This window comes from Diaphorina citri, unplaced genomic scaffold, assembly GCF_000475195.1.
Source record: "Diaphorina citri unplaced genomic scaffold, Diaci psyllid genome assembly version 1.1 scaffold26840, whole genome shotgun sequence".
In the NCBI taxonomy this organism is placed as follows: Eukaryota; Metazoa; Arthropoda; class Insecta; order Hemiptera; family Psyllidae; genus Diaphorina; species Diaphorina citri.
This window is the reverse complement of record NW_007404178.1, coordinates 1-10,981: the sequence shown is the minus strand read 5'-3', so window position 1 is coordinate 10,981 and position 10,981 is coordinate 1. Positions and strand designations below refer to the sequence as shown.

Sequence of the window (10,981 nt, the reverse complement as noted above, 5' to 3'; positions counted from 1 at the left end):
TTATTTTCTTAGCAATTTTTCCTTTTCCAGATCCTGAGTTTTAGCTGAAATCGCTCCTTAGTTTGAAATATTAATAGTATTCGACAGGTAACTTCGACGCTTCGTCCCTGTACCGATGATGATGCTCAGACAACACAGCCATATCTACTTTTTTTTCTTGTTCTTTTTTCGCAAGCGGAAACGTTTTTTCTTCTTCTGGTTTTCTCGCTTTAAATCTTAGAGTTCCTAAAAGAACTTTTCAACCACTATTCTGTTTCTTCCTCCTAGCCCTTTTCTATTTAAATAGGTTCGGCGTTTCTCGTCAGTCTCTTCCAGGCAGCCCCTTTTTCGACCACTATTGACAATAGTAACGACACTAATGACTACTACTTATATTAACACGTTAACTTCTCATGTTCAGGAACGGTTTCGACCACTATTGACAATATTAATTACTATTTATTTTAACACGTTAACTTCTCATGTTCAGGAACGGCGGGGCCAGCACGACTACGAACGGGCGAGGCGGCAGTGGCGGAACTCCCACACACAACGGCACCGCCACCACCCCGACCAGTGGAGGCGGGAACCATGGGGAGAACAACCCGTTTGACGAGGAGGAATGGGATGAGGAGGGGGGCGAGGGGAGCGACGTGCTCGTGGACAACGGAGAGCCGGGAGTCCCGGTCCGAGCACTGTACGACTACGAGGGCGCGGAAAATGATGAGCTCAGTTTCAAACAGGGTAAGTTCCCGGTCCGAGCACTGTACGACTACGAGGGCGCGGAAAATGATGAGCTCAGTTTCAAGCAGGGTAAGTTCCCGGTCCGAGCACTGTACGACTACGAGGGCGCGGAAAATGATGAGCTCAGTTTCAAGCAGGGTAAGTTCCCGGTCCGAGCACTGTACGACTACGAGGGCGCGGAAAATGATGAGCTCAGTTTCAAGCAGGGTAAGTTCCCGGTCCGAGCACTGTACGACTACGAGGGCGCGGAAAATGATGAGCTCAGTTTCAAGCAGGGTAAGTTCCCGGTCCGAGCACTGTACGACTACGAGGGCGCGGAAAATGATGAGCTCAGTTTCAAGCAGGGTAAGTTCCCGGTCCGAGCACTGTACGACTACGAGGGCGCGGAAAATGATGAGCTCAGTTTCAAGCAGGGTAAGTTCCCGGTCCGAGCACTGTACGACTACGAGGGCGCGGAAAATGATGAGCTCAGTTTCAAGCAGGGTAAGTTCCCGGTCCGAGCACTGTACGACTACGAGGGCGCGGAAAATGATGAGCTCAGTTTCAAGCAGGGTAAGTTCCCGGTCCGAGCACTGTACGACTACGAGGGCGCGGAAAATGATGAGCTCAGTTTCAAGCAGGGTAAGTTCCCGGTCCGAGCACTGTACGACTACGAGGGCGCGGAAAATGATGAGCTCAGTTTCAAGCAGGGTAAGTTCCCGGTCCGAGCACTGTACGACTACGAGGGCGCGGAAAATGATGAGCTCAGTTTCAAGCAGGGTAAGTTCCCGGTCCGAGCACTGTACGACTACGAGGGCGCGGAAAATGATGAGCTCAGTTTCAAGCAGGGTAAGTTCCCGGTCCGAGCACTGTACGACTACGAGGGCGCGGAAAATGATGAGCTCAGTTTCAAGCAGGGTAAGTTCCCGGTCCGAGCACTGTACGACTACGAGGGCGCGGAAAATGATGAGCTCAGTTTCAAGCAGGGTAAGTTCCCGGTCCGAGCACTGTACGACTACGAGGGCGCGGAAAATGATGAGCTCAGTTTCAAGCAGGGTAAGTTCCCGGTCCGAGCACTGTACGACTACGAGGGCGCGGAAAATGATGAGCTCAGTTTCAAGCAGGGTAAGTTCCCGGTCCGAGCACTGTACGACTACGAGGGCGCGGAAAATGATGAGCTCAGTTTCAAGCAGGGTAAGTTCCCGGTCCGAGCACTGTACGACTACGAGGGCGCGGAAAATGATGAGCTCAGTTTCAAGCAGGGTAAGTTCCCGGTCCGAGCACTGTACGACTACGAGGGCGCGGAAAATGATGAGCTCAGTTTCAAGCAGGGTAAGTTCCCGGTCCGAGCACTGTACGACTACGAGGGCGCGGAAAATGATGAGCTCAGTTTCAAGCAGGGTAAGTTCCCGGTCCGAGCACTGTACGACTACGAGGGCGCGGAAAATGATGAGCTCAGTTTCAAGCAGGGTAAGTTCCCGGTCCGAGCACTGTACGACTACGAGGGCGCGGAAAATGATGAGCTCAGTTTCAAGCAGGGTAAGTTCCCGGTCCGAGCACTGTACGACTACGAGGGCGCGGAAAATGATGAGCTCAGTTTCAAGCAGGGTAAGTTCCCGGTCCGAGCACTGTACGACTACGAGGGCGCGGAAAATGATGAGCTCAGTTTCAAGCAGGGTAAGTTCCCGGTCCGAGCACTGTACGACTACGAGGGCGCGGAAAATGATGAGCTCAGTTTCAAGCAGGGTAAGTTCCCGGTCCGAGCACTGTACGACTACGAGGGCGCGGAAAATGATGAGCTCAGTTTCAAGCAGGGTAAGTTCCCGGTCCGAGCACTGTACGACTACGAGGGCGCGGAAAATGATGAGCTCAGTTTCAAGCAGGGTAAGTTCCCGGTCCGAGCACTGTACGACTACGAGGGCGCGGAAAATGATGAGCTCAGTTTCAAGCAGGGTAAGTTCCCGGTCCGAGCACTGTACGACTACGAGGGCGCGGAAAATGATGAGCTCAGTTTCAAGCAGGGTAAGTTCCCGGTCCGAGCACTGTACGACTACGAGGGCGCGGAAAATGATGAGCTCAGTTTCAAGCAGGGTAAGTTCCCGGTCCGAGCACTGTACGACTACGAGGGCGCGGAAAATGATGAGCTCAGTTTCAAGCAGGGTAAGTTCCCGGTCCGAGCACTGTACGACTACGAGGGCGCGGAAAATGATGAGCTCAGTTTCAAGCAGGGTAAGTTCCCGGTCCGAGCACTGTACGACTACGAGGGCGCGGAAAATGATGAGCTCAGTTTCAAGCAGGGTAAGTTCCCGGTCCGAGCACTGTACGACTACGAGGGCGCGGAAAATGATGAGCTCAGTTTCAAGCAGGGTAAGTTCCCGGTCCGAGCACTGTACGACTACGAGGGCGCGGAAAATGATGAGCTCAGTTTCAAGCAGGGTAAGTTCCCGGTCCGAGCACTGTACGACTACGAGGGCGCGGAAAATGATGAGCTCAGTTTCAAGCAGGGTAAGTTCCCGGTCCGAGCACTGTACGACTACGAGGGCGCGGAAAATGATGAGCTCAGTTTCAAGCAGGGTAAGTTCCCGGTCCGAGCACTGTACGACTACGAGGGCGCGGAAAATGATGAGCTCAGTTTCAAGCAGGGTAAGTTCCCGGTCCGAGCACTGTACGACTACGAGGGCGCGGAAAATGATGAGCTCAGTTTCAAGCAGGGTAAGTTCCCGGTCCGAGCACTGTACGACTACGAGGGCGCGGAAAATGATGAGCTCAGTTTCAAGCAGGGTAAGTTCCCGGTCCGAGCACTGTACGACTACGAGGGCGCGGAAAATGATGAGCTCAGTTTCAAGCAGGGTAAGTTCCCGGTCCGAGCACTGTACGACTACGAGGGCGCGGAAAATGATGAGCTCAGTTTCAAGCAGGGTAAGTTCCCGGTCCGAGCACTGTACGACTACGAGGGCGCGGAAAATGATGAGCTCAGTTTCAAGCAGGGTAAGTTCCCGGTCCGAGCACTGTACGACTACGAGGGCGCGGAAAATGATGAGCTCAGTTTCAAGCAGGGTAAGTTCCCGGTCCGAGCACTGTACGACTACGAGGGCGCGGAAAATGATGAGCTCAGTTTCAAGCAGGGTAAGTTCCCGGTCCGAGCACTGTACGACTACGAGGGCGCGGAAAATGATGAGCTCAGTTTCAAGCAGGGTAAGTTCCCGGTCCGAGCACTGTACGACTACGAGGGCGCGGAAAATGATGAGCTCAGTTTCAAGCAGGGTAAGTTCCCGGTCCGAGCACTGTACGACTACGAGGGCGCGGAAAATGATGAGCTCAGTTTCAAGCAGGGTAAGTTCCCGGTCCGAGCACTGTACGACTACGAGGGCGCGGAAAATGATGAGCTCAGTTTCAAGCAGGGTAAGTTCCCGGTCCGAGCACTGTACGACTACGAGGGCGCGGAAAATGATGAGCTCAGTTTCAAGCAGGGTAAGTTCCCGGTCCGAGCACTGTACGACTACGAGGGCGCGGAAAATGATGAGCTCAGTTTCAAGCAGGGTAAGTTCCCGGTCCGAGCACTGTACGACTACGAGGGCGCGGAAAATGATGAGCTCAGTTTCAAGCAGGGTAAGTTCCCGGTCCGAGCACTGTACGACTACGAGGGCGCGGAAAATGATGAGCTCAGTTTCAAGCAGGGTAAGTTCCCGGTCCGAGCACTGTACGACTACGAGGGCGCGGAAAATGATGAGCTCAGTTTCAAGCAGGGTAAGTTCCCGGTCCGAGCACTGTACGACTACGAGGGCGCGGAAAATGATGAGCTCAGTTTCAAGCAGGGTAAGTTCCCGGTCCGAGCACTGTACGACTACGAGGGCGCGGAAAATGATGAGCTCAGTTTCAAGCAGGGTAAGTTCCCGGTCCGAGCACTGTACGACTACGAGGGCGCGGAAAATGATGAGCTCAGTTTCAAGCAGGGTAAGTTCCCGGTCCGAGCACTGTACGACTACGAGGGCGCGGAAAATGATGAGCTCAGTTTCAAGCAGGGTAAGTTCCCGGTCCGAGCACTGTACGACTACGAGGGCGCGGAAAATGATGAGCTCAGTTTCAAGCAGGGTAAGTTCCCGGTCCGAGCACTGTACGACTACGAGGGCGCGGAAAATGATGAGCTCAGTTTCAAGCAGGGTAAGTTCCCGGTCCGAGCACTGTACGACTACGAGGGCGCGGAAAATGATGAGCTCAGTTTCAAGCAGGGTAAGTTCCCGGTCCGAGCACTGTACGACTACGAGGGCGCGGAAAATGATGAGCTCAGTTTCAAGCAGGGTAAGTTCCCGGTCCGAGCACTGTACGACTACGAGGGCGCGGAAAATGATGAGCTCAGTTTCAAGCAGGGTAAGTTCCCGGTCCGAGCACTGTACGACTACGAGGGCGCGGAAAATGATGAGCTCAGTTTCAAGCAGGGTAAGTTCCCGGTCCGAGCACTGTACGACTACGAGGGCGCGGAAAATGATGAGCTCAGTTTCAAGCAGGGTAAGTTCCCGGTCCGAGCACTGTACGACTACGAGGGCGCGGAAAATGATGAGCTCAGTTTCAAGCAGGGTAAGTTCCCGGTCCGAGCACTGTACGACTACGAGGGCGCGGAAAATGATGAGCTCAGTTTCAAGCAGGGTAAGTTCCCGGTCCGAGCACTGTACGACTACGAGGGCGCGGAAAATGATGAGCTCAGTTTCAAGCAGGGTAAGTTCCCGGTCCGAGCACTGTACGACTACGAGGGCGCGGAAAATGATGAGCTCAGTTTCAAGCAGGGTAAGTTCCCGGTCCGAGCACTGTACGACTACGAGGGCGCGGAAAATGATGAGCTCAGTTTCAAGCAGGGTAAGTTCCCGGTCCGAGCACTGTACGACTACGAGGGCGCGGAAAATGATGAGCTCAGTTTCAAGCAGGGTAAGTTCCCGGTCCGAGCACTGTACGACTACGAGGGCGCGGAAAATGATGAGCTCAGTTTCAAGCAGGGTAAGTTCCCGGTCCGAGCACTGTACGACTACGAGGGCGCGGAAAATGATGAGCTCAGTTTCAAGCAGGGTAAGTTCCCGGTCCGAGCACTGTACGACTACGAGGGCGCGGAAAATGATGAGCTCAGTTTCAAGCAGGGTAAGTTCCCGGTCCGAGCACTGTACGACTACGAGGGCGCGGAAAATGATGAGCTCAGTTTCAAGCAGGGTAAGTTCCCGGTCCGAGCACTGTACGACTACGAGGGCGCGGAAAATGATGAGCTCAGTTTCAAGCAGGGTAAGTTCCCGGTCCGAGCACTGTACGACTACGAGGGCGCGGAAAATGATGAGCTCAGTTTCAAGCAGGGTAAGTTCCCGGTCCGAGCACTGTACGACTACGAGGGCGCGGAAAATGATGAGCTCAGTTTCAAGCAGGGTAAGTTCCCGGTCCGAGCACTGTACGACTACGAGGGCGCGGAAAATGATGAGCTCAGTTTCAAGCAGGGTAAGTTCCCGGTCCGAGCACTGTACGACTACGAGGGCGCGGAAAATGATGAGCTCAGTTTCAAGCAGGGTAAGTTCCCGGTCCGAGCACTGTACGACTACGAGGGCGCGGAAAATGATGAGCTCAGTTTCAAGCAGGGTAAGTTCCCGGTCCGAGCACTGTACGACTACGAGGGCGCGGAAAATGATGAGCTCAGTTTCAAGCAGGGTAAGTTCCCGGTCCGAGCACTGTACGACTACGAGGGCGCGGAAAATGATGAGCTCAGTTTCAAGCAGGGTAAGTTCCCGGTCCGAGCACTGTACGACTACGAGGGCGCGGAAAATGATGAGCTCAGTTTCAAGCAGGGTAAGTTCCCGGTCCGAGCACTGTACGACTACGAGGGCGCGGAAAATGATGAGCTCAGTTTCAAGCAGGGTAAGTTCCCGGTCCGAGCACTGTACGACTACGAGGGCGCGGAAAATGATGAGCTCAGTTTCAAGCAGGGTAAGTTCCCGGTCCGAGCACTGTACGACTACGAGGGCGCGGAAAATGATGAGCTCAGTTTCAAGCAGGGTAAGTTCCCGGTCCGAGCACTGTACGACTACGAGGGCGCGGAAAATGATGAGCTCAGTTTCAAGCAGGGTAAGTTCCCGGTCCGAGCACTGTACGACTACGAGGGCGCGGAAAATGATGAGCTCAGTTTCAAGCAGGGTAAGTTCCCGGTCCGAGCACTGTACGACTACGAGGGCGCGGAAAATGATGAGCTCAGTTTCAAGCAGGGTAAGTTCCCGGTCCGAGCACTGTACGACTACGAGGGCGCGGAAAATGATGAGCTCAGTTTCAAGCAGGGTAAGTTCCCGGTCCGAGCACTGTACGACTACGAGGGCGCGGAAAATGATGAGCTCAGTTTCAAGCAGGGTAAGTTCCCGGTCCGAGCACTGTACGACTACGAGGGCGCGGAAAATGATGAGCTCAGTTTCAAGCAGGGTAAGTTCCCGGTCCGAGCACTGTACGACTACGAGGGCGCGGAAAATGATGAGCTCAGTTTCAAGCAGGGTAAGTTCCCGGTCCGAGCACTGTACGACTACGAGGGCGCGGAAAATGATGAGCTCAGTTTCAAGCAGGGTAAGTTCCCGGTCCGAGCACTGTACGACTACGAGGGCGCGGAAAATGATGAGCTCAGTTTCAAGCAGGGTAAGTTCCCGGTCCGAGCACTGTACGACTACGAGGGCGCGGAAAATGATGAGCTCAGTTTCAAGCAGGGTAAGTTCCCGGTCCGAGCACTGTACGACTACGAGGGCGCGGAAAATGATGAGCTCAGTTTCAAGCAGGGTAAGTTCCCGGTCCGAGCACTGTACGACTACGAGGGCGCGGAAAATGATGAGCTCAGTTTCAAGCAGGGTAAGTTCCCGGTCCGAGCACTGTACGACTACGAGGGCGCGGAAAATGATGAGCTCAGTTTCAAGCAGGGTAAGTTCCCGGTCCGAGCACTGTACGACTACGAGGGCGCGGAAAATGATGAGCTCAGTTTCAAGCAGGGTAAGTTCCCGGTCCGAGCACTGTACGACTACGAGGGCGCGGAAAATGATGAGCTCAGTTTCAAGCAGGGTAAGTTCCCGGTCCGAGCACTGTACGACTACGAGGGCGCGGAAAATGATGAGCTCAGTTTCAAGCAGGGTAAGTTCCCGGTCCGAGCACTGTACGACTACGAGGGCGCGGAAAATGATGAGCTCAGTTTCAAGCAGGGTAAGTTCCCGGTCCGAGCACTGTACGACTACGAGGGCGCGGAAAATGATGAGCTCAGTTTCAAGCAGGGTAAGTTCCCGGTCCGAGCACTGTACGACTACGAGGGCGCGGAAAATGATGAGCTCAGTTTCAAGCAGGGTAAGTTCCCGGTCCGAGCACTGTACGACTACGAGGGCGCGGAAAATGATGAGCTCAGTTTCAAGCAGGGTAAGTTCCCGGTCCGAGCACTGTACGACTACGAGGGCGCGGAAAATGATGAGCTCAGTTTCAAGCAGGGTAAGTTCCCGGTCCGAGCACTGTACGACTACGAGGGCGCGGAAAATGATGAGCTCAGTTTCAAGCAGGGTAAGTTCCCGGTCCGAGCACTGTACGACTACGAGGGCGCGGAAAATGATGAGCTCAGTTTCAAGCAGGGTAAGTTCCCGGTCCGAGCACTGTACGACTACGAGGGCGCGGAAAATGATGAGCTCAGTTTCAAGCAGGGTAAGTTCCCGGTCCGAGCACTGTACGACTACGAGGGCGCGGAAAATGATGAGCTCAGTTTCAAGCAGGGTAAGTTCCCGGTCCGAGCACTGTACGACTACGAGGGCGCGGAAAATGATGAGCTCAGTTTCAAGCAGGGTAAGTTCCCGGTCCGAGCACTGTACGACTACGAGGGCGCGGAAAATGATGAGCTCAGTTTCAAGCAGGGTAAGTTCCCGGTCCGAGCACTGTACGACTACGAGGGCGCGGAAAATGATGAGCTCAGTTTCAAGCAGGGTAAGTTCCCGGTCCGAGCACTGTACGACTACGAGGGCGCGGAAAATGATGAGCTCAGTTTCAAGCAGGGTAAGTTCCCGGTCCGAGCACTGTACGACTACGAGGGCGCGGAAAATGATGAGCTCAGTTTCAAGCAGGGTAAGTTCCCGGTCCGAGCACTGTACGACTACGAGGGCGCGGAAAATGATGAGCTCAGTTTCAAGCAGGGTAAGTTCCCGGTCCGAGCACTGTACGACTACGAGGGCGCGGAAAATGATGAGCTCAGTTTCAAGCAGGGTAAGTTCCCGGTCCGAGCACTGTACGACTACGAGGGCGCGGAAAATGATGAGCTCAGTTTCAAGCAGGGTAAGTTCCCGGTCCGAGCACTGTACGACTACGAGGGCGCGGAAAATGATGAGCTCAGTTTCAAGCAGGGTAAGTTCCCGGTCCGAGCACTGTACGACTACGAGGGCGCGGAAAATGATGAGCTCAGTTTCAAGCAGGGTAAGTTCCCGGTCCGAGCACTGTACGACTACGAGGGCGCGGAAAATGATGAGCTCAGTTTCAAGCAGGGTAAGTTCCCGGTCCGAGCACTGTACGACTACGAGGGCGCGGAAAATGATGAGCTCAGTTTCAAGCAGGGTAAGTTCCCGGTCCGAGCACTGTACGACTACGAGGGCGCGGAAAATGATGAGCTCAGTTTCAAGCAGGGTAAGTTCCCGGTCCGAGCACTGTACGACTACGAGGGCGCGGAAAATGATGAGCTCAGTTTCAAGCAGGGTAAGTTCCCGGTCCGAGCACTGTACGACTACGAGGGCGCGGAAAATGATGAGCTCAGTTTCAAGCAGGGTAAGTTCCCGGTCCGAGCACTGTACGACTACGAGGGCGCGGAAAATGATGAGCTCAGTTTCAAGCAGGGTAAGTTCCCGGTCCGAGCACTGTACGACTACGAGGGCGCGGAAAATGATGAGCTCAGTTTCAAGCAGGGTAAGTTCCCGGTCCGAGCACTGTACGACTACGAGGGCGCGGAAAATGATGAGCTCAGTTTCAAGCAGGGTAAGTTCCCGGTCCGAGCACTGTACGACTACGAGGGCGCGGAAAATGATGAGCTCAGTTTCAAGCAGGGTAAGTTCCCGGTCCGAGCACTGTACGACTACGAGGGCGCGGAAAATGATGAGCTCAGTTTCAAGCAGGGTAAGTTCCCGGTCCGAGCACTGTACGACTACGAGGGCGCGGAAAATGATGAGCTCAGTTTCAAGCAGGGTAAGTTCCCGGTCCGAGCACTGTACGACTACGAGGGCGCGGAAAATGATGAGCTCAGTTTCAAGCAGGGTAAGTTCCCGGTCCGAGCACTGTACGACTACGAGGGCGCGGAAAATGATGAGCTCAGTTTCAAGCAGGGTAAGTTCCCGGTCCGAGCACTGTACGACTACGAGGGCGCGGAAAATGATGAGCTCAGTTTCAAGCAGGGTAAGTTCCCGGTCCGAGCACTGTACGACTACGAGGGCGCGGAAAATGATGAGCTCAGTTTCAAGCAGGGTAAGTTCCCGGTCCGAGCACTGTACGACTACGAGGGCGCGGAAAATGATGAGCTCAGTTTCAAGCAGGGTAAGTTCCCGGTCCGAGCACTGTACGACTACGAGGGCGCGGAAAATGATGAGCTCAGTTTCAAGCAGGGTAAGTTCCCGGTCCGAGCACTGTACGACTACGAGGGCGCGGAAAATGATGAGCTCAGTTTCAAGCAGGGTAAGTTCCCGGTCCGAGCACTGTACGACTACGAGGGTGCGGAAATGATGAGCTCAGTTTCAAACAGGGTAAGTAGTCCCGGTCCGAGCAATTTTCCATTGACGTGACTTCTAAACAAGACCTTCAATTCTGACTTGTTTTTCTTTTTTCAGGTGAACTCTTTGAGAAACTGGAGGACGAGGATGAGCAAGGTTGGTGCAAGGGGAGGAAGGATGGCCGGGTGGGTCTGTACCCCGCCAACTATGTCGAACCCGTACCCTGAGTCTCCCCCACTCACACCCACCCGCTATAAGCGAAATGTATACTTCTGAACCACACTGTATGACGTGTCAACCACACCCGTACTATGAACAAAAATTCCCGCTCTCAACTCAGTCCTGAACACATTTTGGCCAATCAGATGTTTGAAATTGATACTTGAGTGACACTTGAGAGCCAATGGGACAGTGTGTTTCTACCTTCATGTTGGATTCCATCAATATTTATTCAGTCATTAAAACTCCTGTTAAGCTAACAGCCTGTTAAGTTCCATTTAATTTGTATTGGCTTAACAGGGCTGTTAAGCTAACGGGCTGTTTGAGGCTGGAAAGAAGGTTGG

At 54.0% G+C, this 10,981-nt stretch overlaps 1 protein-coding gene across 1 annotated transcript; it reads left to right on the top strand.

Moving 5' to 3' along the window:
- Window positions 1-423: 423 nt before the first annotated feature.
- Window positions 424-10,830, top strand: LOC103523563 (antigen EG13-like). The gene is made up of 2 exons (XM_008488597.2): window positions 424-723; window positions 10,536-10,830. Exons 1-2 carry the CDS (start codon window positions 462-464, stop codon window positions 10,643-10,645), a joined length of 372 nt encoding a protein of 123 aa, XP_008486819.2. The 5' UTR covers window positions 424-461; the 3' UTR covers window positions 10,646-10,830.
- Window positions 10,831-10,981: the final 151 nt, after the last annotated feature.

Coding starts and splice junctions, on each gene's coding strand:
- LOC103523563 (XM_008488597.2), top strand. CDS start 462: ATGTTCAGGAACGGCGGGGCCAGCACGACTACGAACGGGCGAGGCGGC. Junction 724..10,535: donor TGAGCTCAGTTTCAAACAGG/GTAAGTTCCCGG, acceptor TTCTTTTTTCAG/GTGAACTCTTTGAGAAACTG.